Source organism: Hibiscus syriacus, unplaced genomic scaffold (assembly GCF_006381635.1).
Source record: "Hibiscus syriacus cultivar Baekdansim isolate YM2019G1 unplaced genomic scaffold, ASM638163v2 tig00110450_pilon, whole genome shotgun sequence".
NCBI lineage: Eukaryota > Viridiplantae > Streptophyta > Magnoliopsida > Malvales > Malvaceae > Hibiscus > Hibiscus syriacus.
The window spans coordinates 2,198,042-2,221,746 of record NW_024062743.1 but is presented as its reverse complement, the minus strand read 5'-3'; the positions used below and the strand labels follow the sequence as shown (position 1 = coordinate 2,221,746).

At 38.0% G+C, this 23,705-nt stretch overlaps 1 protein-coding gene and 1 pseudogene across 1 annotated transcript; both read left to right on the top strand.

Annotated features, from left to right (window-relative positions):
• Positions 1–1,894: 1,894 nt before the first annotated feature.
• Positions 1,895–2,894, top strand: LOC120126019 (annotated as a pseudogene).
• Positions 2,895–3,288: 394 nt separating this feature from the next.
• On the top strand, positions 3,289–4,815 carry LOC120126020. Its single transcript, XM_039144325.1, has 2 exons — positions 3,289–4,322; positions 4,756–4,815. Exons 1-2 carry the CDS (start codon positions 3,811–3,813, stop codon positions 4,805–4,807), a joined length of 564 nt encoding a protein of 187 aa, XP_039000256.1. The 5' UTR covers positions 3,289–3,810; the 3' UTR covers positions 4,808–4,815.
• Positions 4,816–23,705: the final 18,890 nt, after the last annotated feature.

Here is a 23,705-nt window from a genome sequence, read left to right as displayed (position 1 = left end):
AGAATGTTTTCATCTTTTGAGTCTTTTCATATGCTACTTAGAAACACTATAAATAGGCACCTTTGGGGTCATTTGTAGATACACATTTGAATATATAAAACATCTTTGAGAGGTTGCTTTCATTCTTGTTCTCTGTAGAACTTTATCGGCTCAAGATAGTCTTGTAGTCTTCATCCATTTCCTTTGTTATATCGTTGGTTCCTAACTCATCTATAGCTAGTGTGTCACGTTCCATACCCTACCATTCGATTCCATCTTTTTATATTGTTGGTTCTTAACTCCAAATAGCTACGGGTCACAATCCGCTTTAACCTTACAACACTACCACGACAACACCATTTGCCACGACAACACCATTCATACTTCACCATCTATTTTCAATATCATTAAACCACAACGACCATCACTCTTCCATCACCTTCAACAAATTCCTCATTTTCATTCCATCATTTCAATTATTATTTCATATCGTTCCTTCTTATGTTATTTTATGCAATTTCAAAGTTCAAGCTATTATTACGAGATTTCTTACTAGAATCACGATCGACCATTCACATATATGACTCGAACATATAATCGAGATCATATCATATAGAATCATCCATTCATCATTGCTAACCCTTGGATAATTTTCCCTATTTTTCATACATAGACCGAACCTATCATGCTTAGGTAGGATTTCTAACTTGATTCAAGCATGTATTCATCTTCTAAACATCATTTCCAAGCAATTACAACCAATCCCATATCAATTTCAATTTCATACCAAAAACCATAACTTGGTCAAATTGGGATTTTTTTCTTTTTTAATGGTTTTCAGTAACTACTAAACATGAAAATGATTCAACAACATCAACTACATCATTATCTAACCTTAAAACATGAAAAACTAACATCTTCTTCATCCATCAAATTCAAGAACTTAAGGTTTCAAGCATGGAAAACATGAACAAATGGTACCAAATGATAAATAATTTCATGTAGAATAAATTTTTATTTCATGCTTTCATTCAAAATCTTAACAATTTGGCTTGAAATTGAAAAGAGAAACGTTTCTCTTGTAAAACTCACGACCATGAAGAAGAAATGGTAAAGAAATCTTGAAAATTTTTGAAAATAATAAATATTTTAATTAAATTGTGACTGATGAGGTATTTAGAATAATAACATTAAAAATAAAATATTTTTGTCGAAAAAATACTTTAAATTCTTAAAGTGAACAAAATTATATTTAAGTAATTTATTTTTTCCAGTAAGTAATTTTCATAGAAGAGCTTTAGACCTTCGGCCTAATGTAGTGCAAGTCGACCATTTTAACGAAACGGTCTACCAAAAAGCCGGCATAAGAAACCGGATCAGAGAGTTGCTTATTTTTCTTGAAAAACAATTTTTCCAAGGAAAAGAAGTAGGTTTCCTTATTTTCTTCTGCATCCATCTCTTTTTATCTATTTTCACATACAGCTCCGACCCGATTAAGCTCCGAAATGAACTCTGAATCGATTTTAGAAATAAACTTTTGGGGGGAAATAAAAAACTGAATCGATCCATTTCTAGTGCTTTTCTTCTATTCTTCAATGCGTTTAATTCATTTAAAATTGAAATATTAACTCGACGTTAGTTTTTTTTTCTTTGAAGGATTCACGATTATAAATGCTTAGGGTTCTTTAGGAATTGCTGCTTTGAATTATATCTATTTTGATATAGAACGAGAATATTAGGGTTGGTGTTTCGATTTGGGAGGAGGAAATTGCGTGATTGGGGGTTTTATTTTGGAGATTTCGAAAGAGTGAAGATAGTTTTGATTTAGAGGATTATGTATACTATGTGTTATTCAGAAGTGGTCTCGCAGGGTTGCTTCGATGCTGCCTGGTTGGTTATACCATTCATAGGTTTATGGGCACTTTCTCAGCTATTTCCACCTGATTTTCGATTCGAAATCACCTCCCCAGTCTGGCTTGCGTTTTAGTGCTTTTGGAAACTCTGTTTTGGTATGAAATTTTAATGCCCCGGCTATCTGCTTGGAGGTTAGAAAGAATTCCCGCCTCAGGGAGAGGAACAGGTCGAGGATATAGAATTCCCAAAGCTTATAAGATGCCTTTCTTGAGCATTAGGTGGCTTTTGAGAAAGATTTTTGGGGTTAATTCATCAAATTGCGATGCTTTATCTAATGCAGACTACAGGGGCCTGTTGGCTAAGAGGGACGATAATGGAACAAGCATTCATGATAGCAGAGGAGAAAAAGCACGCAGAAAGGCTGAAGAAAAGAGACAGGCTAAGTTAGAGAAGGAGCTTTTAGAGCAAGAAAAGAGAGCAAAGAGGAGGTTTAAAGATTGGTGGAAGAACGAAGGAGACTGAGGGATGGAAGACCGGAGGCTGAAAAGATCGCAGCAAATTGTCATCACCTGCTAGGGAGAAAGAACTAAAAAAGGAAGCAGAAAATAAGTATAAAGAGAGAAGGAAAGATAAAGCATCTGGTAAAAGCCACTTTATGCAGCAGTGCTTGAGAAGAAAACTGTAAGGAAACTGAACGGAAGCATGACATTGATAAGAAGAGTGAGATTGATTCCAGGAACATCCGAAGTCTTGGACAGATAATCTCAAGGGCAGTGTTCTTGAAACAGGAAACTGGACCAAAAATACTCTGCAATTAATTTTAGTCGGGGAAATGGTGGAACTAGATACTTCGATCGTATGAGGGTACATTCTTGTCATCGTCTAAAGCTTTCACGGGAAGTAGTTTATTTGGAAAGACTAATACTCCTGCTATTGTTACAAAACAAAATAACAATCCTGTAGACCATGCCATACTTCGGCTAATTGGAGAGACTTCTGTCCATCTGAGCGACTAGCTGGGAATTTGAGTATGAATGGAGATGATAAGAATGTTAAAATCACCAGCCTTTAAGCTTTCTAAATTTTTTATTTGAGCTCATTGTTTTAGTAAATTAGTGCAATTCTTACCTTTTGTATAAATACAAAATACAGACATTTTCTTTTGAAATTAGTACAATGCTTACCATGTAGTCAGTGTAATTGAATCACCGTCTCATTTTCCCCATGTATGTGACACCACACTTATTTCCTATTCTTTGTCTCATGCAAGCTACAAATACATTAGGAAGAGAAGGTTGATTGTTTGGTTCGCTTTACTGCATCCTCCCCTGGAGTTGGCATGTTCTATTACTGTAGAATTTGATGTTCTCTTGAAGATTATGGTCTTTGTCTATAATAGCAATTTCTGTAGAAGGAAACAATGCTAAATTATGGAGCTGTTCACTGCAGGTGAATTCAGAACCCCAACTGAGGACAGCACCTAAAAAATCGTGGCAACAGTTATTACTCATTCACTTCTGCTCCTCCAATCTCAAATGCTATGTTATTAGTAGATCAACTTCAAGGATTCAAGCAGAAGCTAAGAGCCCACCATTTCCAGAACATTCAACAATACAAACATTTGATAATCCTATCAATTTTGGATTACCATCTCCGTTATGTCTATGTACACAAATGGGATCCCCAAAGTTTAGGATTCTCACACAGCTATTGAACCCATTTCGCTCATGCTGCAGATGGGTTTCAACGAATTTATACAGGAAGAACCAGAGCTTTTGATGACCCCTATTATGTTCCTGATCCGGTATCCTTGCTTGGGCCTGTTTCTGAGTCACTTGATAATTTTCAGTTGGACTTTGGTGCTGGCTTTGGAATAGACGTGGGAATGGAAAGACCTTGTGGTTTGAAGAATATATCTGCTGCTGAAATTAGCAAGCCCTCACCTCTAGTCTCCAGTGTCAAGATCACGATCTGTTGATGAAAGGCATGCGAATTCTAGCAGATTCCCAATTACCCCAAAGGCCCAAGATCTTCCGTCTTTTACTGTGGATGATGCTAATACAAATGAGAAAGGCACATGGCAGATGTGGAACAGTTCTCCCCTTGATCAGGATGGTCTGGGCTTGGTGGGTGATCCCGCAAGCTGGTTCTTGCCCCTTGGTACATAATAGATCTAACAAGGAAGACTTTTTGCACCCTTCTTCTCAGAAAGCTATGGCGTCATTGTTCACAAAAGAGGACCATATACTTGCTGGCAAATGGTCTCCTCGGAAAGTTTTTCTTGGTAATGGCCAGAATGGTGGAACATTCAGTTCTGTAGCTGATCCAAGAGATTCCTATCCATGGTTACAGAAGGCCTTCTTTCCACCATTATCTGGCAGTGATAACCATTTTCTTAACAAGTCTGGGGAGGAATTGAGTTATGGAAATCACTGTGGATCTGCAGGCATCCATCCATTTGAGCATTTTCCAGCAAATTGTTGGCCCAAGTGAGTCAATCAAATTTGTATCCTGCCCTTAAATGTTAAAATTTCGGATATTTGAAGATGGAGAAGAAAGAATCTTTGAATGTTGGCTATTTTACTTGTTGAATAATTTAATTATTGATATGAGTGAGATATTTTACTGTCGGGGGTTAATTGACTGTAGGAATTGTGCCAGTGGTAGTTATTAATCTTTTAGGGTTAGGGATACGAATTGTAACATTAAACTGATGTCGAGTCTGTATGTCAAAACTGTTCCATAGAAGTGGGATTATTCTTGAATCCCAGCTGTAGAAAAGGGGTTGCTCAAAGATTCCCAAATTTCTTTTCTGATGCCTATTGGTTCATACTGATTTATCCATCTGAAAAAGATGTTCAAATTTTATTGAAGATTGTAATGATTGTCTGACATTTGTGAGGTACTGTTATGTTTGGGCAGGAAGGAATGGGGTATGCCAGATCAGAGCAGCCTGTTGGAAAGTCTTCTATAGAAGGGCCAGTTCGTACATCGTACATCTACTGGGGCAACACCATTCTCTTTGGTATATGGGATGGAAGCCGTTTTACCTATTGAGTGAAATACCTTCTTTGAGAGTATTGATGGAGTTTGAAACTAGACGAGGCTGATTGGGTACAAAGTAGGTTTGATCAATTAAATTTGATTGAGGAGAAAAGGCTGAGAGCTATCTGCCATGGCCAAATGTACCAGAAAGGATGATACGAGCATATGACAAAAGTCAGACCTCGAGAATTTCGTGAAGGCGATTTGGTACTAAAAAAGATCTTACCTATGCAAAAAGACTTTCGAGGGAAGTGGATGCCGAACTGGGAAGGTCCCTATCTTGTAAAAAGGCATTCTCAGGAGGAGCTTTGGTGTTACAAAATGGATGGAGAAGATTTGCCTAATCCCGTGAATTCAGATTCGTCAAGCGATATTACACTTAAAAAAAAAAAAAAAAAAAAGAGAAGGAAATGAAAATGAAAAAGAAGAAAAAAAAAGGAGGGTTCAAGATGAAAACCCAAAATGGGCATCTTGAAACCAAAGGAGGATTCGAGTGAAAATCCGTAATGGACGGCTCGAATAATCAAATTTGAAATGGTGGATTCCCTCGGAAGCCTAACAGTTTTAGGGAAGACTCTCATACTCAAACATCTTTTGTACGATCTGAATCTTCGAAACACATGTCAACTTTCAAGAAAGATTTGGAGTGAAGAAGTAAAAGGATTCAGCATTTGATATTCACTATATTTGTCCATTATTTTTTCCTTTGTATATACTTGTTTTCTTGTCCCAAAGATTTACTTTCTCATTACCTATCTTCAGTGAAATTTTTGAATTTGATTCAATATCCTCGCATATATTCACCAAATTACTAATCAATAACATCGGTTATTATGCCTTACTCGGAAATGTCAGAGTATGGGATTTTGAAACAGGTGTTCGCCAGAGAACACATACAAAGGCACGCTCCATCAATCATTAAACAAATCATTGAGAAAAAAAGAGGGTTTAAATTAAAGAAATCAGTTTCAACATAATCATACTTTTCCCAAGCAAAGAAGTCCCAATTTAAGGCATGCACAAGGAAAGGCATTCTGAATGAATTTTCTCTGAAAAATCAATCATGACCAAAGAATCAAAGAGGTAAGATAAACTCTCTCGGGTAGATCAGAAGGACCAAGTCAAAGAATATTTAATGAAGGTCAAGGAAGTAACCAGGCATGGACAAACGCATAATATCGCATATTCCGTCAAGGAGTAGAGATTCCCATGCCAGGATCGAACTGAGCGAGAGATTCCCATGCCAGGATCGAACTGAGCATAACTCTTTAAACATGCATTTAGATCATCCTTAGGGCATATGGCTACATGAAATCATGGCATATGACCATTTTTACAGGATCTTCAAGACTTATTGAAGCAATGAATCAGTCAACATCAACTGACCAGACTTCCTCATCACGTAGGAGTGTGTCAACATTAGGATAACCTCCTTATCACGTAGGAACGAGTTATCACCCTTCCTTTAGATGGCCAGATCTCTCTCTGAAAAATCAATCAATGACCAAGAATCAAAGAGGTAAGATAAACTCTCTCGGGTAGATCAGAAGGACCAAGTCAAAGAATATTTAATGAGGTCAAGGAAGTAACCAGGCATGGACAAACGCATAATATCGCATATTCCGTCAAGGAGTAGAGAGATTCCCAATGCCAGGATCGAACTGAGCATAACTCTTTAAACATGCCTTTAGATCATCCTTAGGGCATATGGCTACATGAAATCATGGCATATGACCATTTTTACAGGATCTTCAAGACTTATTGAAGCAATGAATCAGTCAACATCAACTGACCAGACTTCCTCATCACGTAGGAGTCGTGTCAACATTAGGATAACCACTCCTTATCACGTAGGAACGAGTTATCACCCTTCCTTTAGATGGCCAGATCTCTTCATCACGTAAGATCCGTGTCAACCTGATAACCAGCCGTCCTCATCACGTAGGAACCGAGTCAAACCCTAAAACAATTTAGGGTTTCAAACCCTAAAACAGATTAGGGTTTCAAACCCTAACCCTACTCAGCCGCCACTTCTGTTTGGAGTTCATCCGCCGTGTGACTCCTCAGCTTCCCGGACGCCGCCACCATCACTGTTCCGGCCTGACCCCAAATGTTCCACTATTGTCATCTACAGCAAAGCCAATCAAGAAATGCATCATATACGTTCAAATCTCACAAAATCTAATTTCCAAATTTAAATACCAATAAATCCCTAAATATTCGGGATTTCTATCCTACCAAATCAAAAAAGCCAGGCTCTACCTAGATATCATCATCATCTCACCAGAAATCCGGGGAAGCAAAGATAAAAGAACAAAAAAAGAGAAGAAAGATACGGAGAGAAAATCGAAACAGAAAAAAAAAGAGGAAAAAAGAAAAGTTTTACCTTCTCTAACCACCACCGTGAATCTCGCTGACCTTCCCCGATCCCAGCTAGCCCCATATCTGAAGTAAAGCCTTGTTTTTCTGGTTTTGGGGGGGTTGGTTCGGTTGATATAAGTTGTGGTTTGGGGTCTAGAGGTCGGGTTTCAAAGGAGAGGTCGTCGTGGGGGATGGTTGATCGGTTTGGTGGCCACTGATAGCGGTGGCAGGAGGCTTGGTCGCCTCCCATGGCGGGTGAGCCGAGGGAGAGTTCTCTCCCACGGGTTGGGTCTGCGGCTGAGGGATGAGAAGAGGAAATGATTTTTAGGGTTTCATAATAACCCTTAAAGGGTATATCTCAGACGTCAAACGACGTCGTTCTGAGACAGGGGAGGTCGGACGCTGGGTTAAAAGGGGATAATGACAGTAGGGTCCTCAAACTTCTTCCGTGTTTTGTTATTTTCTTAGGATAACTACATTTTAAATCCCTTTAGCTTTGTAATGGTTGTAATATGATCCTTAATGAAATTTCATCTTTTCTATTTGAGCTCTTTATTTATTTCTTGTTCCGTTTTAATCCTATATGATTAGTATTATACTTTCTAGTGTTTAGATTTTTGGTTGCTCGTTTCATATAATATTCGTTTTAGTCCTTATTTGCATGTGTTGTGTGATTTTAGCTGATGTTCGAATTTGGCCCTCAGATTTATGCTCTCTGTTTTAGTCACTGTTTTGGTATTTGGTTTAAATATTTTGTTGATCCCTCATGTTTTGTGTAATTTCAGTTTAGTTCTTTAACTTATGTTCCTTCGATTTTAACTCTTTAATTTCTGTATTTGTATTTTGGTCCTTAAATTCATTTTGACATTATTCTAGCCCTTCAAGCTTGGTTAACGTCATTTTGGTCCTGAAATTATCATATGTGCTTATTTGGTTTGTATTTTGGTTTGTAATGTTAACTTAGTTTTATTTTAGTTATTTATGTATGAATGTATTTTACATATTTTTTGGTTATTTGTATTATGAATAATGTTGTTGTTTCATTTAATATAAACATTCTATGTCGCATATATATTTATATTTATTCCCATTATTTCTCTATTGTATATTATTCGAATAATTTCAAGAACACATATTTATAGAACGGGCGTGGAAAGTATCACTGATCGAAGTGGTACAATCCGATACGACGTTCAAACAGAATAAAAAATGCAATTCTTCCTTTTACAAGCTTATGAAATTATTTATTGTTATTTTATTTTTTGTTATTTTTGATTAATTTATTTGATGTCATATTGTTTAATATTTAAATTTTAATCTTTATATTATTCTTCATTGAATCTTAATATGAGTGATGTATGCTTTGGAAAAGTATAGTATGATGCATTATGTCAATTTTCGTCATTTTTTAATTTAAAGAGAAATATTCTTTACAAGTAGAAATAGACGAGGTAGCTTTCCCTGCGGAGGATTGCAAATCTCGGGATTTCTTATCGAGAAAAGGATTTTTTTTTTTATTTATTTTAACTAATATTCAATAAATAGATCATAATTTATTTATTATTCTATTTTCATAATTTTATTGTATTAATGGTTGTTATGTTAATATTAACGATACATAAATTAAGCATATTTATTTTCTACTCATGACAATATTTAGTGGTAATTCAAAGATAGGATATACTTTATAGATAAGAAATAGATGAGATAGCTTTCCCGTTGGAGGATTGCAAATCTTGAGATTTCTTACCAAGTGAAGTATTTCTATTTTTAACAAATATTCAATAAATAGATCATATTTTACTTTATATTCGATTGTAATTTCCACCATTTACGACAACATGTAAGCTACACAGTACCATTTTTGGGCGTTGTGTGGGGCCCTTCCCCACGCGTAACCGACTCCCGAACCCATCAAATGACATTGGTTGTAGCAGACCATTTTTGTCTAAAATGATTTTTTCTTAAAATTGTTTTTAAAAGATTTTTTAGGTATTCGACCTACCTAACCCAAAGGTCGATGGCGACTCCATTTTTAATTTAATTCAAATCAATTCAAAATCACTCATTTTTTTTCAATTTAAAGTCATAATTGTTTTTAAAATAAATTTAATTGTTTTACAAAAAAAATGGTTATGACAGCTTGGCGCTCCGCTGGGACTGACAGAGAGTCAGGCTGTCGGTTGCTTATATATGGTCGTTATGGTGGAAATTATAAGTTCGAATCTTTAGTAAAACTATGATCTATTTATTGAATTTTATGTATTATTATCTCTTTATTTTTATATACTAACATTTTAATTGTTTTCATTTTTTCAGATTTCTTAGTTCTCGTTGGGTGTTATTTTTTATTTTATTTTCCCGTTTTTTGAGTCAAAGGTTTGTTTGTTTCTCACACATCGTTTCATTAGCATAACATGAGCTCTAGACATGAGTTTCGATCCAAATTAGTTAGGGTGATTGCTTTACTCTCGTAAGAATTATTCTTCGTATGAGTTTTAGCAAATAACCCATGGGATACTACCTTATACCTTCGTAGGAATTTATTCCTCGTATGGGTATAAGGCAGTGAATCCCCTCGAATTGAACTCGGTCCGTTTGAAACCTGTAATGGGTGAGGATTGAGGGTTTGGTAGCCCAAGGGGGCATGACATCAAGGACGATTCGAGTACCTTTTTTCCTGTTAGAGCTGAAACCATGCATATAGTGAACCATAGAATGGTCACACTAGGTAGAGTCATACTGAACCTCTGTCCGTCAATAGGTACCCAAAATAGGCGTACACAATGGAGAAACCCTCTAACCTTTTTATTTTATTTTATTTATTTATTTTTGAGGGTGTAGAATAGATTTATTCTTTTAAAGCATGTGAAATAGAATTTAGGTGCAGTTAGAATTAATTTAGGAGGGTAGAGAGCATGTTTGGGTAGGACCCTTTTTGAGGAATATTATTCAGGTAGATAATGCATAAATAGAATAGATTTTCCGTTTTACTTATATTTTATGTTAAATTTATGCAATTGTTTTGACTAACTGTTTTGTTTGTTTTGTTTATTTTTTTCATACTGCATAGACATATCATTAGAAAAGGCGATTGATCTGTGAGTAGCGATAAAGTGGAAAGACTTTCACGATGGAAAGGAGTTTCCTAAACAGAGAAGTGAATCCAGCAGATGTAAGGAACTGGTCCGAGGCCAAGCAGAAAGAGCAGGGAGATAGTCTATCAGGGAACTACGTGTCGGATCTGTCTGATTATACACCAGCTTCTTTAAAACAGAATGAGCTTCAGGGATTGAAAACCATTTGGGAAAGTTGGAATCTTATTGAGAGGCAAGCTTTTCAGCAGACTTATGGGGATATATTTCATCTGATATACGTGAAGGTAGACCGGTTCTCATACGAAGCATAATACAGTTTTGGAATCCGGCCTATAGTGTTTCACATTCGAGAGGACATGACTCCAACCCTCGAGGAATACCAATTTCTGTTGAATTTGACAAGCGTTAAAGTGGACAAAGTTTACTCCCGGTCGATAAAAGGGCCTTCCTTTAAGTCAAAGCTTGCAAAGATCTCGGGCACAAGCGACAAATGGGTGAATGATCGTTTGCAACGCAAGGGAGAAAGTGAGGGAGTGCCATGGTCTCACTTACAAAGATAGCTGAAGCACATGTAGATGAAAACGTGCGTAGAGATGTATTTGCTTTGGGTATATATGGTTTGGTAATCTTTCCAAAATGTTTGGGATTGATCGAGCTAGCAGTAGTCGATTTGGTTGAGAAGTTAGGAAGAGAGGTGAATCCAGTCCATGCAATTCTTGCTGAAACTTTTCGATCTCTGAATATATGTAGAAGGTTGGGGGGAGGTCGTTTTATGGGCTGTGCTCAATTGCTTACTGTGTGGATCAGAAGCCATTTCTGGAAGGAAGAAAAGTCAACTATAACCGTTTTTTGAAAGATTATTCTCCTATTGCTGAGTACCTTACGAAGGAGTGGCCTGAAGTATCTCAGAAAGATCAATGGATTGATTTCTTCCGGAATCTACAAAGTCAAAACATAGCATGGCGAACACCGTGGCTGATGCATACACAAATCTTGTTCAAGTGCGGAGATTTGGACTGGATCATATTACTGGGATTGTGGGGAGGAGTGGGATACGCTCCTTTGTTGATATTGAGACAGTACGGTGCCCGACAGTTTGTTCCCGTGACTCATGGGTTGACTGGTGCTGAATTTGATTTTAAAGAAGGCAATTATAGAAAGAAAATCAAAGATGTGGCTGATTCTTGGAGGATGACTTTTAGGACTAAAGTGGTTGGAGCGGATGTTATCTTGACGCCTGATTATGAAGCCTGGAGAATCAGGAGGGTAAATGATAAGATACCTTTAACATCTGGAGAGGGATCAAGGTCGATAGAAGAACAAATCAGAAATATCCCTTCGAATTTGGAAATCCAAAGAATTGAGTTTGAAATGGAAAAGGCTAAAGATTCCAAGAAAATAGAAGATGGAGAGAGAAAACTTCATGTTGACTATCGAGGCTGAATTTCATGCCAGACAGTTTATAATGATGAGAGAACGGAAAGAGGAGGTGGAAGCCGATTTAGAAGACTTAAAAAAGATTATCAAAGGGTGCAGCAAGTGAGAAAGAAACTTGGATCCAGAGAATTAGCGGCTGCAAGACGGCGAATCAAAAGTCTGGAAATTGAGAACAAGTGTCAGATCAAGAAGATAGAAGCTGGAAAAGCAAAAGTATGCGAGCTAGAGGCCGATAAAAAGGAATTGATCAAGCAGTATAAAGCTGAGGCTCGTAGAGCTCAAAAACTCCAAGAAGAAAAAGAAGTCAGCTTGAAAGAATTAGAAGAAGAAAAGAATCAAGTCCAGGGTTAAAAACTGAGATGAACAGTATAATTGAGGACTTTGAGGACAAAGATCGAAGAATTTTAGAGCTCGAAGAAGAAAGAAAGCAAAAGAAAGAAGAGATGTGGTCTGAGAGACAGGGATGGAATCGATTCCTCGATAGAAAGCAGGCAGAGATTGGATCGTGGATGCAGAGATTCTCGACAAAAAGTCAGCAAGTAGATGAGCTCACAGGAGAAATGGGAGAATTACAGATGAGATTCGAACATGAGATGAACCAATCTCGAGCTGAATGATGAGCTCAAAAGTCATGTATCGAGCCTCGAGCAATCCCTTCTGCAAGTGCAAGTTCCTCCCGCTTCAGTGGACCTAAGAGTTGCTCTCGAAGAAAACAAATCCTTCCAGAAGGAAATCAGGGAATTGAAAGGTGAACTCCAGAAATGCCGAATTCATATTACCAGTCTAGAAAAAGAAATCAAACGCATCAATAAGGGATGGGAAAATACATACGAGCATTATCGATCCTTAGTAGAAGACGCGAGCGCATGATGGGGGAAGCTATTGCTCAAATGGGTGAAGTGGCTCGGTACATGAACGAATTAGCCAATAGAGCGGAGATCATCCAACTGCGCACAAATCCGGTTTCTGAATATACAAGGGAGATCATCGCCATTATGAATGAAATTGTAGAGCTGAGTCTGAGGCTAGGCCTTATGTAATAGAACTCCTTTGTAATGAGTGAAACTTTTTATCCAATGAAAGTATTTCCGAATGGTTACTGCTTGGGTCAACGCCTTTTATTTGCATTTCATACTTGCATCATTCATTATGCATAAGAATGTTCATCATTTATAATGCATCACCAATAAAATGTATCATTATAGCACATTACCAATAATATGCATTCGAATTTAAAAGAACAATAAAATTAATTTCCGAAGGGTTATGTGACAGACGATTCTGGCAAGTAAGAACTCCAATCCTTATCACACGCGAAGTAGAGCCATGGAGGCCAAGCTTGATCAGTTAAAGAAAGAAATGCAAGAAGATTTACTAAGAATACAACAAGAATGGCAGGCAAAGATGGATCAGTCACAAAAGTCAATTATAGATCAAATACTGCAAAGCCAGGCTAATATGATGAATGAGATGATGACCAAGATGTCTGGGTTACGTACTGAAACAGTTAAAGAACCAAGCGCTGCCCCTGTTGAAGTTTCTAGGCAGGAGTCTACCCCGAGACTAGTTATCTCACCTGAAAAGTTAGGGGAACATCCTGCAGGTCTTCAGCTGTAAAGGTTCAAATGGCCACGACTAACCCTCAAAACAGTCCTTATGAGTATATTGATGTAGATCCTGAGGAAATGGAGAAACCTAAAACGGAAGTACCGGAGCATTTAAAGGACTGGTGCAAGGGTTTTTTTAAAGAAATGGGGAAAGCAGGGTTCTCAAGACGGAATGAATGCAGAGGAATTGAGTCTTGTGCCAGACTAGTATTACCACCAAAGTTCAAATGCCGGAATTTGAAAAGTTATGGAAAAACTTGTCCTGTTGCTCACTTGACCATGTTTTGTCGAAGAATGACAGGATCGTGAAGGAGATGGGCTATTAATTCACTGTTTCCAGGCCAGCTTGACGGGGTCAGCTGTCAGATGGTATAACAAATTAACCCGAGCTAAAATAGGGTCTTGGAAGGATTTGGCCAATGCGTTTAAAGATAGTATCAACATGTTCCGATATGATGCCTGATCGTGTTACTCTCCAAAATATGGAGATGAAGCATAATGAGACCTTCCGACAATACGCTCAGCGCTGGAGGGATATTGCTGCTCAAGTGCACCCACCACTTATTGAGAGGGAGTTATAACCATGTTTATAGATACGTTAAAATCTCCTTATATTGATCATATGTTAGGAGTGGCAACTAAGAGCTTCTCTGATATCGTGATGTGTGGAGAGATGATTGAGAGAGCATTAAAGAAGGGGCAGATTGTCGGTAGCCAAACTCCTGCAAAGAAACCCTATGTGAAAAGGAAAGAAGGAGAGGTGATAATGTAAATTTCTCTGTGAGTAAACCGAAGATGGAAATTCTTCTTCATCCCAAGGAGAGACTAAGCGAGCAACAATGAAAGGATGACGTTCACTCCCATACCAATGACTTACAGTGAGCTCTTCCTGGATTAGTCCAAGCTCACGTAGTGTCACCAAAATTCTTGATCCAATTAAACCACCTTATCCAAAATGGTTCAACGAAAATGAGACATGCGAATATCATGCAAATCTCAGAGGACATAATATTGAAAAGTGTCTCGCTTTAAAAGAGTGGTTGAGATCTGATTAGAGAAAAGTGGTGTCCTTTAATGATCTGAAGCACCATGTGTTGCTGCAAACCCACTTCCAAATCATCAGAATCAGGGAGTAAACGCTATTGAGAAAAATCAGAGAGTTAAAAGGAGAATTGAAGAAATAAGAACACCACTGAAGTGGGTATATGCTCAAATAAAGGAGGAGGGTTGTTGAGCCCTAGAAATGAATGCTCAATGAAAAAAATAGAGAACTTTGTGAATACCATGTGAAAATGGTCATCAGATTCAGGACTGTCAAGAATTCAGGCAAATGGTCCAGAATTAATGAACAAGCAGGAGTTGCAGTTCTATGAAGAAAGAATGAGTGAGAATGAAAGATATATCTGCGCTTCTGAAGAAAATTCAAGGGAAGCTGAAAAGAATTTAAAAAAGCCTGTCCTGGTCATATCGAAGCCAAATTACGAGGCCAGCAGTGGAAGTATAACATCTAGGGTGGTGATCAAAACCCCTACGCCTTTTGCCTACAAGAGTAACAAGAGTGTTCCCTGGGACTATACATGCCAAATTATACTCCTGAGAGTAAGGAGGAAGAGGTTGCTGAAGTTGGATTTTCACCAGGAGTGGAAGATGCTATGCCTGGAAAGGCTGAAAAGCAAGAGATGTGGTTATTAAGATCCTGAGGATAAATTGAATGAGCCTGTTAGGATTGAGGAGGCTCAGGAATTTTTAAGTTTCTGAAACACAGCGAGATAACATTGTGGAACAACTTCATAAGACCCCAGCACGGATTTCAATGTTATCTCTACTGTTGCATTCGGAAGTACATCGAAATACTCTGATCAAAGTGCTGAATGAAACTTTTGTAGGGAAGGATATACCAGTGGAACGTGTGGATAGGATGGTAAACCATATTAATGCAGATAATTCATTTATTTTATGATGATGAATACCAGAAGAAGGAAAAGGCAGGGGCAAGGCTTTACACATTACGGCTCATTGCAAAGGAGTTATCGTCTCTGGGGTGTTAATTGACAACGGATCGGCCTTGAATGTCATGCCATTCGACACTCTAATAGACTTCCTGTGGATGTATCAAAATGAGGGTTTGTAGCAATGCTGTAAGGGCATTTGATGGGACAGAACGCAAGATAATGGGGAAGATGATTATCCCTCTCAGAATTGGCCCTACAACATTTGAAGTAGATTTTGTTGTCATGGATATCCATCCGAGTTATAGTTGCTTGCTGGGGAGACCCTGGATTCACATGGCTGGGGCAGTTCCTTCCTCCCTTCACCAAAAGCTCCGATTCATTGTTGATGGGACTCTGGTGACCATCAAGGCGGAAGAAGACATCATTGCCTCTATCACTACAGATGCACCATATGTAGGGGTAGATGAAAATGCACTAGAGTCCTCTTTCCAGTCCTTGGAATTTGTTAATGCTACTTTATCTCTGAAGGCAAAAGAATTCCCAGTCCTCATCTTTCAAAAATACAAAGATGCAATTAAAGGAGACATTAGCTAGAGGAGCAAAGGTAGGGAAAGGCTTGGGAAAGAAACTGCAAGGCATCACTGAAGGGCCGGCTCCAGTTCCTAAAAGAAATTATTTTGGTCTCGGATACAAACCAACGTACCATGATAAAGTCAAAGATGCACAAAAGCTTAAAGAAAGGAGGAAGGCAAGAGTAAAGAGAGAAGACCTTGTTTGGGGACCCATGGTCATTCCGCCTCTCTCCAATCTTTTGTGTCTGGAGGATTTGTGATTGACACGCTGAAACAGTCATGGGATAGTGAAGATATAAAATTTGTTGAAGATTTATTGGGAAGCCTGAGCATCAACGTATCACAGATGATTCTACTGGAGAATGCTCATTGGCATCAATCCGTCCGTGTCCTCCTGGCTATGTTTTGAACAATTACACTGTTGAAGAACTCCCTGTGTTCTATAAGCACTTTTCAAAGTAATGCATAATAACAAATCTGTCTCCTTTTGACCCAAATATAATAGGGCTTTTGTAAAAGGAAATTGTTATTTGTCATGCTTTAATGAAACAGTGTTTTTCTTTCATTCTAATCTTAGCAAGTATTTTATTCATCTCTTGAGTATTCTTTATTCTTTATTATTCTCTTAATAAATATTAGGTAAAATTTTTGTCCAGCCAAATATACTCCTTTGATTCGCAGGTTCAGATATCAACTGTTCGAGTAATGATACTTTTGAACCACAAATTGATTTTGAAAATGACATGTGTCTCGAAGAATCTGAGGGTTATAAAGATGAAGAGGAATGTGAGCTAAACTCTGAGCTTGTTAGAATGATGGAGCAGAAGATAGACAAATATTGCCCCAAAGAGACAACTGAAACAATAAATTTGGGAACAGAAGAGGATATAAAGGAGGTTAAAATGGCACTTCACTCTCACCAAAAATAAGAGATGGTCTTATAAGCCTTCTTCGGGAATATAGGGATGTTTGCTTGGTCTTATCAAGATATGCCGGGGTTGGAAACTGACATTGTGATGCACAAGCTACCAATAAAACCGGAATGCAAGCCTGTTCAGCAAAAACTTCGAAGAATGAGACCAGATATGCTATTAAAAATCAAGGAAGAAGTGAAGAAACAATTCGATGCTGGATTTTTACAAGTGGCCAAGTACCCTGAATGGGTAGCAAACATAGTGCCAGTTCCAAAGAAAGATGGCAAAGTCGGATGTGTGTTGACTACCGAGATCTCAATCGAGCGAGCCCCAAAGATAATTTTCCACTCCCACATATCGATACTTTGGTTGACAATACGGCTGGTCATGCTTTTCTCTTTCATGGATGGTTTCTCAGGTTACAATCAAATTAAGATGGACCCAGAAGACATGGAAAAGACAACTTTTGTGACAATGTGGGGTACGTTTTGCTACAAGGTGATGCCTTTGGACTTAAGAACGCGGGGCAACATATCAAAGAGCCATGGTTACGTTGTTCCACGATATGATGCACAGGGATATAGAAGTGTACGTGGATGATATGATTGCCAAATCACAAACTGGAGAAGAACATGTAAAAGTCTTAAGGAAACTATTTTAAGATTAAGAAAATACCAGCTCAAGCTTAACCCAACCAAGTGCACATTTGGAGCTACTTCAGGGAAGTTATTGGGATTTGTAGTCAGTGAGAATGGGATAGAAATAGATCCTGATAAAGTCAAAGCAATTCTGGAATTACCTCCCCCTAGAACGCAAAGGAAGTACGAGGTTTTCTGGGAAGGTTAAATTATATTGCCAGATTCATCTCTCAGTTGACCGAAATGTGATCCAATATTCCGATTACTGAGAAAGCAAAACCCAGGAGAATGGGATGATAGTTGCCAAGAATGCTTCGATAGAATTAAGAGTTACTTAATTACTGCTCCTGTCTTGATGCCACCAATCCCAAACAAACCATTGATTTTATATTTGACTGTCTTTGAGAAGTCAATGGGATGTGTGTTGGCCCAACATGACGAAACTGGAAGAAGAGAGCGAGCTATTTACTATCTCAGTAAGAAATTTACTGACTGTGAGACTCGATATTCCTCTATCGAAAAGCTATGTTGTGCTTTAGTATGGACTACTAAGAGGCTGAGACAATATTTGTTGTATCATACTACCTGGTTGATATCAAGACTGGATCCGTTAAAGTACCTGATGGAATCAACGGCTCTAACTGGAAGGATGGCGAGATGGCAAATGTGTTGTCCGAATTTGATATAGTCTACATGAACCAGAAATCAGTTAAAGGAAGTGCTATTGCAGATTTCCTGGCAAGCAGAGCATTAGAAGACTATGAGCCAATAAAATTTGATTTTCCGAACGAGGACTTGATGAGTATATTTGTTACTGAAGAGGATACTCCGAAAAATGAAACATGGAAAATGAACTTCGATGGCGCTTCTAATGCTGTGGGACATGAAATTGGGGCAATACTAGTTTCACCTGAGGAGATCATTATCCTTGTACTAGTAGGCTCGCCTTTGAATGCACTAACAATATGGCAGAGTATGAAGCATGTATCTTGGGTATTCAAGCTGCAATTGAGCGCAAAGTTAAAAGCCTAGAAGTATTCGGCGATTCTGCTCTGGTTATTTATCAGCTTCGCGGGGAATGGATGACTCGAGACTCCAAGTTGATAGAATACAAGAACTTAGTGATGGAGTTGATCAAAGAGTTGAAGAAATTTCTTTTGCATATCTTCCTCGTGAAGAAAATCAAATGGCAGATGCCTTGGCTACGTTGGCAGCTATGTTTAAGGCCGATGATCAATCTCGAATGATGCCTATTCGGATGAGTATAAGAGAAATGCCAGCTCATTGTTGCAACATAGAGGAAGAAGAGGATGATAATCTCCCATGGTATTATGATATTCTCCAGTATGTGAAGTATCGGGCATACCAGCGGAGGCAACTGAGAATGATAAACGGACCTTAAGAAGATTAGCAATGTGGTATGTCCTTGATGGAGATATATTGTATAAAAAGGGCAAGGATCAGGTGCTTTTGAGATGTGTGGATAGAATCGAGGCCAAGAAAATACTTGAGGAAGTCCATGAAGGAGTTTGTGGAACACATGCTAATGGATTCACAATGGTTAGAAAAATCATGAGGTTGGGTATTATTGGTCCACTATGGAAGGAGATTGTATCAGATTTGCTCGAAGATGTCATAAATGCCAGATTCATGATAACCAAATACATGTTCCTCCTTCACCACTCCATGTAATGAACGCACCTTGGCCGTTTTCAATGTGGGGCATCGATGTCATTGGGGCAATTTCACCGAAGGCCTCAAATGGACATCGTTTTCTTAGTGGCTATAGACTACTTCACCAAATGGGTTGAAGCTGCCTCTTATGCTAATGTCACAAAAGGAGCAGTGTGCAAATTTCTAAAAAGAGAATCATTTGTAGATATGGAACACCTGAAAGGATCATCACAGAATGCATTGAATTTGAACAATGATTTAATGAAGGAAGTTTGCACAAAGTTAAAGATCAAACATCACAATTCGGCTCCTTATCGCCCAAAAATGAATGGGGCAGTAGAGGCAGCGAATAAAAACATCAAGAAGATCATCACAAAAGCAACTGAAACATATAGAGACTGGCATGAGAAATTACCTTTTGCATTGCTTGCTTATCGCACGTCCGTTCGTACATCTACTGGGGCAACACCATTCTCTTGGTATATGGGATGGAAGCAGTTTTACCTATTGAGGTGGAAATACCTCTTTGAGTATGATGGAGTTGAAACTAGACGAGGCTGATTGGGTACAAAGTAGGTTTGATCAATTAAATTTGATTGAGGAGAAAAGGCTGAGAGCTATCTGCCATGGCCAAATGTACCAGAGAAGGATGATACGAGCATATGACAAGAAAGTCAGACCTCGAGAATTTCGTGAAGGCGATTTGGTACTAAAAAAGATCTTACCTATGCAAAGACTTTCGAGGGAAGTGGATGCCGAACTGGGAAGGTCCCTATGTTGTAAAAAGGCATTCTCAGGAGGAGCTTTGGTGTTAACAGAGAATGGATGGAGAAGATTTGCCTAATCCCGTGATTCAGATTCGGTCAAGCGATATTACACTTAAAAAAAAAAAAAAAAAGAGAAGGAAATGAAAAATGAAAAAGAAGAAAAAAAAAGGAGGGTTCAAGATGAAAACCCAAAATGGGCATCTTGAAACCAAAGGAGGATTCGAGTTGAAAATCCGTAATGGACGGCTCGAATAATCAGAATTTGAAATGGTGGATTCCTCGGAAGCCTAACAGTTTAGGGAAAGACTCTCATACTCACACATCTTTTGTACGATCTGAATCTTCGAAACACATGTCAACTTCAAGAAAGATTTGGAGTGAAGAAGTAAAAGGATTCAGCATTTGATATTCCTATATTTGTCCATTATTTTTCCTTTGTATATACTTGTTTTCTTGTCCCAAAAGATTGTACTTTCTCATTACCTATCTTCAGTGAAATTTTTGAATTTGATTCAATATCCTCGCATATATTCACCAAATTACTAATCAATAACATCGGTTATTATGCCTTACTCGGAAAAGTGTCAGAGTATGGGGATTTTGAAACAGGTGTTCGCCAGAGAACACATACAAAGGCACGCTCCCATCAATCATTAAACAAATCATTGAGAAAAAAAGAGGGTTTAAATTAAAGAAATCAGTTTCAACATAATCATACTTTTCCCAAGCAAAGAAGTCCCAATTTAAAGGCATGCAACAAGGAAAGGCCATTCTGAATGAATTTTCTCTGAAAAATCAATCAATGACCAAAGAATCAAAGAGGTAAGATAAACTCTCTCGGGGTAGATCAGAAGGACCAAGTCAAATAATATTTAATGAGAGGTCAAGGAAGTAACCAGGCATGGACAAACGCATAAATATCGCATATTCCGGTCAAGGAGTATGAGAGATTCCCAATGCCAGGATCGAACTGAGCATAACTCTTTAAACATGCATTTAGATCATCCTTAGGGCATATTGCTAACATGAAATCATGGCATATGACCATTTTTACAGGATCTTCAAGACTTATTGAAGCAATGAATCAGTCAACATCAACTGACCAGACTTCCTCATCACGTAGGAGTCGTGTCAACATTAGGATAACCAGCCGTCCTTATCACGTAGGAACCGAGTTATCACCCTTCCTTTAGATGGCCAGATCTCTTCATCACGTAAGAGCCGTGTCAACCTGATAACCAGCCGTCCTCATCACGTAGGAACCGAGTTATCACCCTTCCTTTAGATGGCCAGATCTCTTCATCACGTAAGAGCCGTGTCAACCTGATAACCAGTCGTCCTCATTACGTAGGAACCGAGTTATCATCCCTAAAGATGACCAGATCTCCTCATCAGTAGGAGCCATGTCACCCTTAGACGACCAGACTCTTCATTGCGTATGAGCAGTGTCGTCCCCATCAACAAAACTATCCATTTTTTTAAAACCAAAAGAGGAGAACCAGACAAAAAACGTGTTTCTTGTCGTCTTGCCCTATTCTTGTTAACACAAGAATGTGCAAAGAGGGGCAGCTGTAAACACCCGTTTTGTCCGGGTTTTTTTTTCCGTTATTATATTATTATTATTATCGTTATTATTATTATATTTTATTATTACAATTTTTGCAGGCCTAATCCCTAAGCCCAATTCAGATTACAAAAGGCCCAATCCCGGAGCCCAACAACCCGAAGCCCAACTCAGAATTGGCCCAATCCCGGAGCCCAGCAACCGTTAGATTAGGGTTTCAAACCCTAAATCAGATTAGGGTTTTAAACCCTAAATTGATTAGGGTTTCAAACCCTAAAACAATTTAGGGTTTCAAACCCTAAAATAGATTAGGGTTTCAAACCCTAATCCCCTACTCAGCGCCACTTCTGTTTGGAGTTCCAGCCGCCGTGTGACTCCTCAGCTTCCCGGACGCCGCCACCATCACTGTTCCGGCCTGACCCAACTGTTCCACTATTGTCATCTACAGCAAAGCCAATCAAAAATGATCATATACAGTTCAAATCTCACAAAATCTAATTTCCAAATTTAAATACCAATAAATCCTAAATATTCGGGATTTCTATCCTACCAAATCAGAAAAAAGCCAGGCTCTACCTAGATATCATCATCATCTCACCAGAAATCCGGGGAAGCAAAGATAAAAGAACAAAAAAAAAGAGAAGAAAAGATACGGAGAGAAAAATCGAAACAGAAAAAAAAAGAGAGGAAAAAGAAAAGTTTTACCTTCTCTAACCACCACCGTGAATCTCGCTGTGACCTTCCCCGATCCCAGCTAGCCCATATCTGAAGGTAAAGCCTTTGTTTTTCTGGTTTTGGGGGGGTTGGTTTCGGTTGATATAAGTTGTGGGTTTGGGTTCTAGAGGTCGGGTTTCAAAGGAGAGGTCGTTCGTGGGGGGATGGTTGATCGGTTTGGTGGCCACTGATTAGCGGTGGCAGGAGGCTTGGTCGCTCCCATGGCGGTGAGCCGAGGGAGAGTTCTCCACGGGTTGGGTCTGCGGCTGAGGGGATGAGAGGGGAGAGGAAATGATTTTAGGGTTTCATAATAACCCTTAAAGGGTATATCTCAGACGTCAAACGACGTCGTTCTGAGACAGGGGAGGGTCGGACGCTGGGTTAAAAGGGGATAATGACAGTATGGGTCCTCATAACTTCTTCCGTGTTTGTTATTTTCTTAGGATAACTACATTTTAAATCCCTTTAGCTTTGTAATGGTTGTAATATGATCCTTAATGAAATTTCATCTTTTCTATTTTGAGCTCTTTATTTATTTCTTGTTTCGTTTTAATCCTATATGATTAGTATTATACTTTCTAAGTGTTTAGATTTTGGTTGCTCGTTTCATATAATATTCGTTTTAGTCCTTATTTGCATGTGTTGTGTGATTTTAGCTGATGTTCGAATTTGGCCTCAGATTATGCATCTTCTGTTTTAGTCATGTTTTGGTATTTGGTTTAAATATTTGTTGATCCCTCATGTTTTTGTGTAATTTCAGTTTAGTTCTTTAACTTATGTTCCTTCGATTTTAACTCTTTAAATTTCTGTATTTGTATTTTGGTCCTTAAATTTCATTTTGACATTATCTAGCCCTTCAAGCTTGGTTAAGCGTCATTTTGGTCCTTGAAATTATCATATGTGCTTATTTGGTTTGTATTTTGGTTTGTAATGTTAACTTAGTTTTATTTTAGTTATTTATGTATGAATGTATTTTACATATTTTTTGGTTATTGTATTATGTAAATAATGTTGTTTGTTCATTTAATATAAACATTCTATGTCGCATATATTATTTATATTTATTCCCATTATATTTCTCTATTGTATATATTCGAATAATTTCAAGAACACATATTTATAGAACGGGCGTGGAAAGTATCACTTGATCGAAGTGGTACAATCCGATACGACGTTCAAGCAGAATAAAAAATGCAAATTCTTCCCTTTTACAAGCTTATAGAAAATTTTATTGTTATTTTTTTTTTGTTATTTTTTGATTAATTTATTTGATGTTCATATTGTTTAATATTTAAATTTTAATCTTTATTATTATTTCTTCATTGAATCTTAAATGAGTGATGTATGCTTTGGAAAAGTATAGTATGATGCATTATGTCAATTTTCGTCATTTTTTAATTTAAAGAGAAAAATTCTTTACAAGTAGAAATAGACGAGGTAGCTTTCCCTGCGGAGGATTGCAAATCTCGGGATTCTTATCGAGGAAAAGGATTTTTTTATTATTATTTAACTAATATTCAATAAATAGA

Excerpts from the sequence above, each read along its gene's own strand:
- LOC120126020 (XM_039144325.1), top strand. The coding sequence starts at position 3,811 with ATGAAAGGCATGCGAATTCTAGCAGATTCCCAATTACCCCAAAGGCCC. Across the intron at positions 4,323-4,755 it reads CCAGCAAATTGTTGGCCCAA|GAAGGAATGGGGTATGCCAG; the intron begins GTGAGTCAATCA and ends ATGTTTGGGCAG.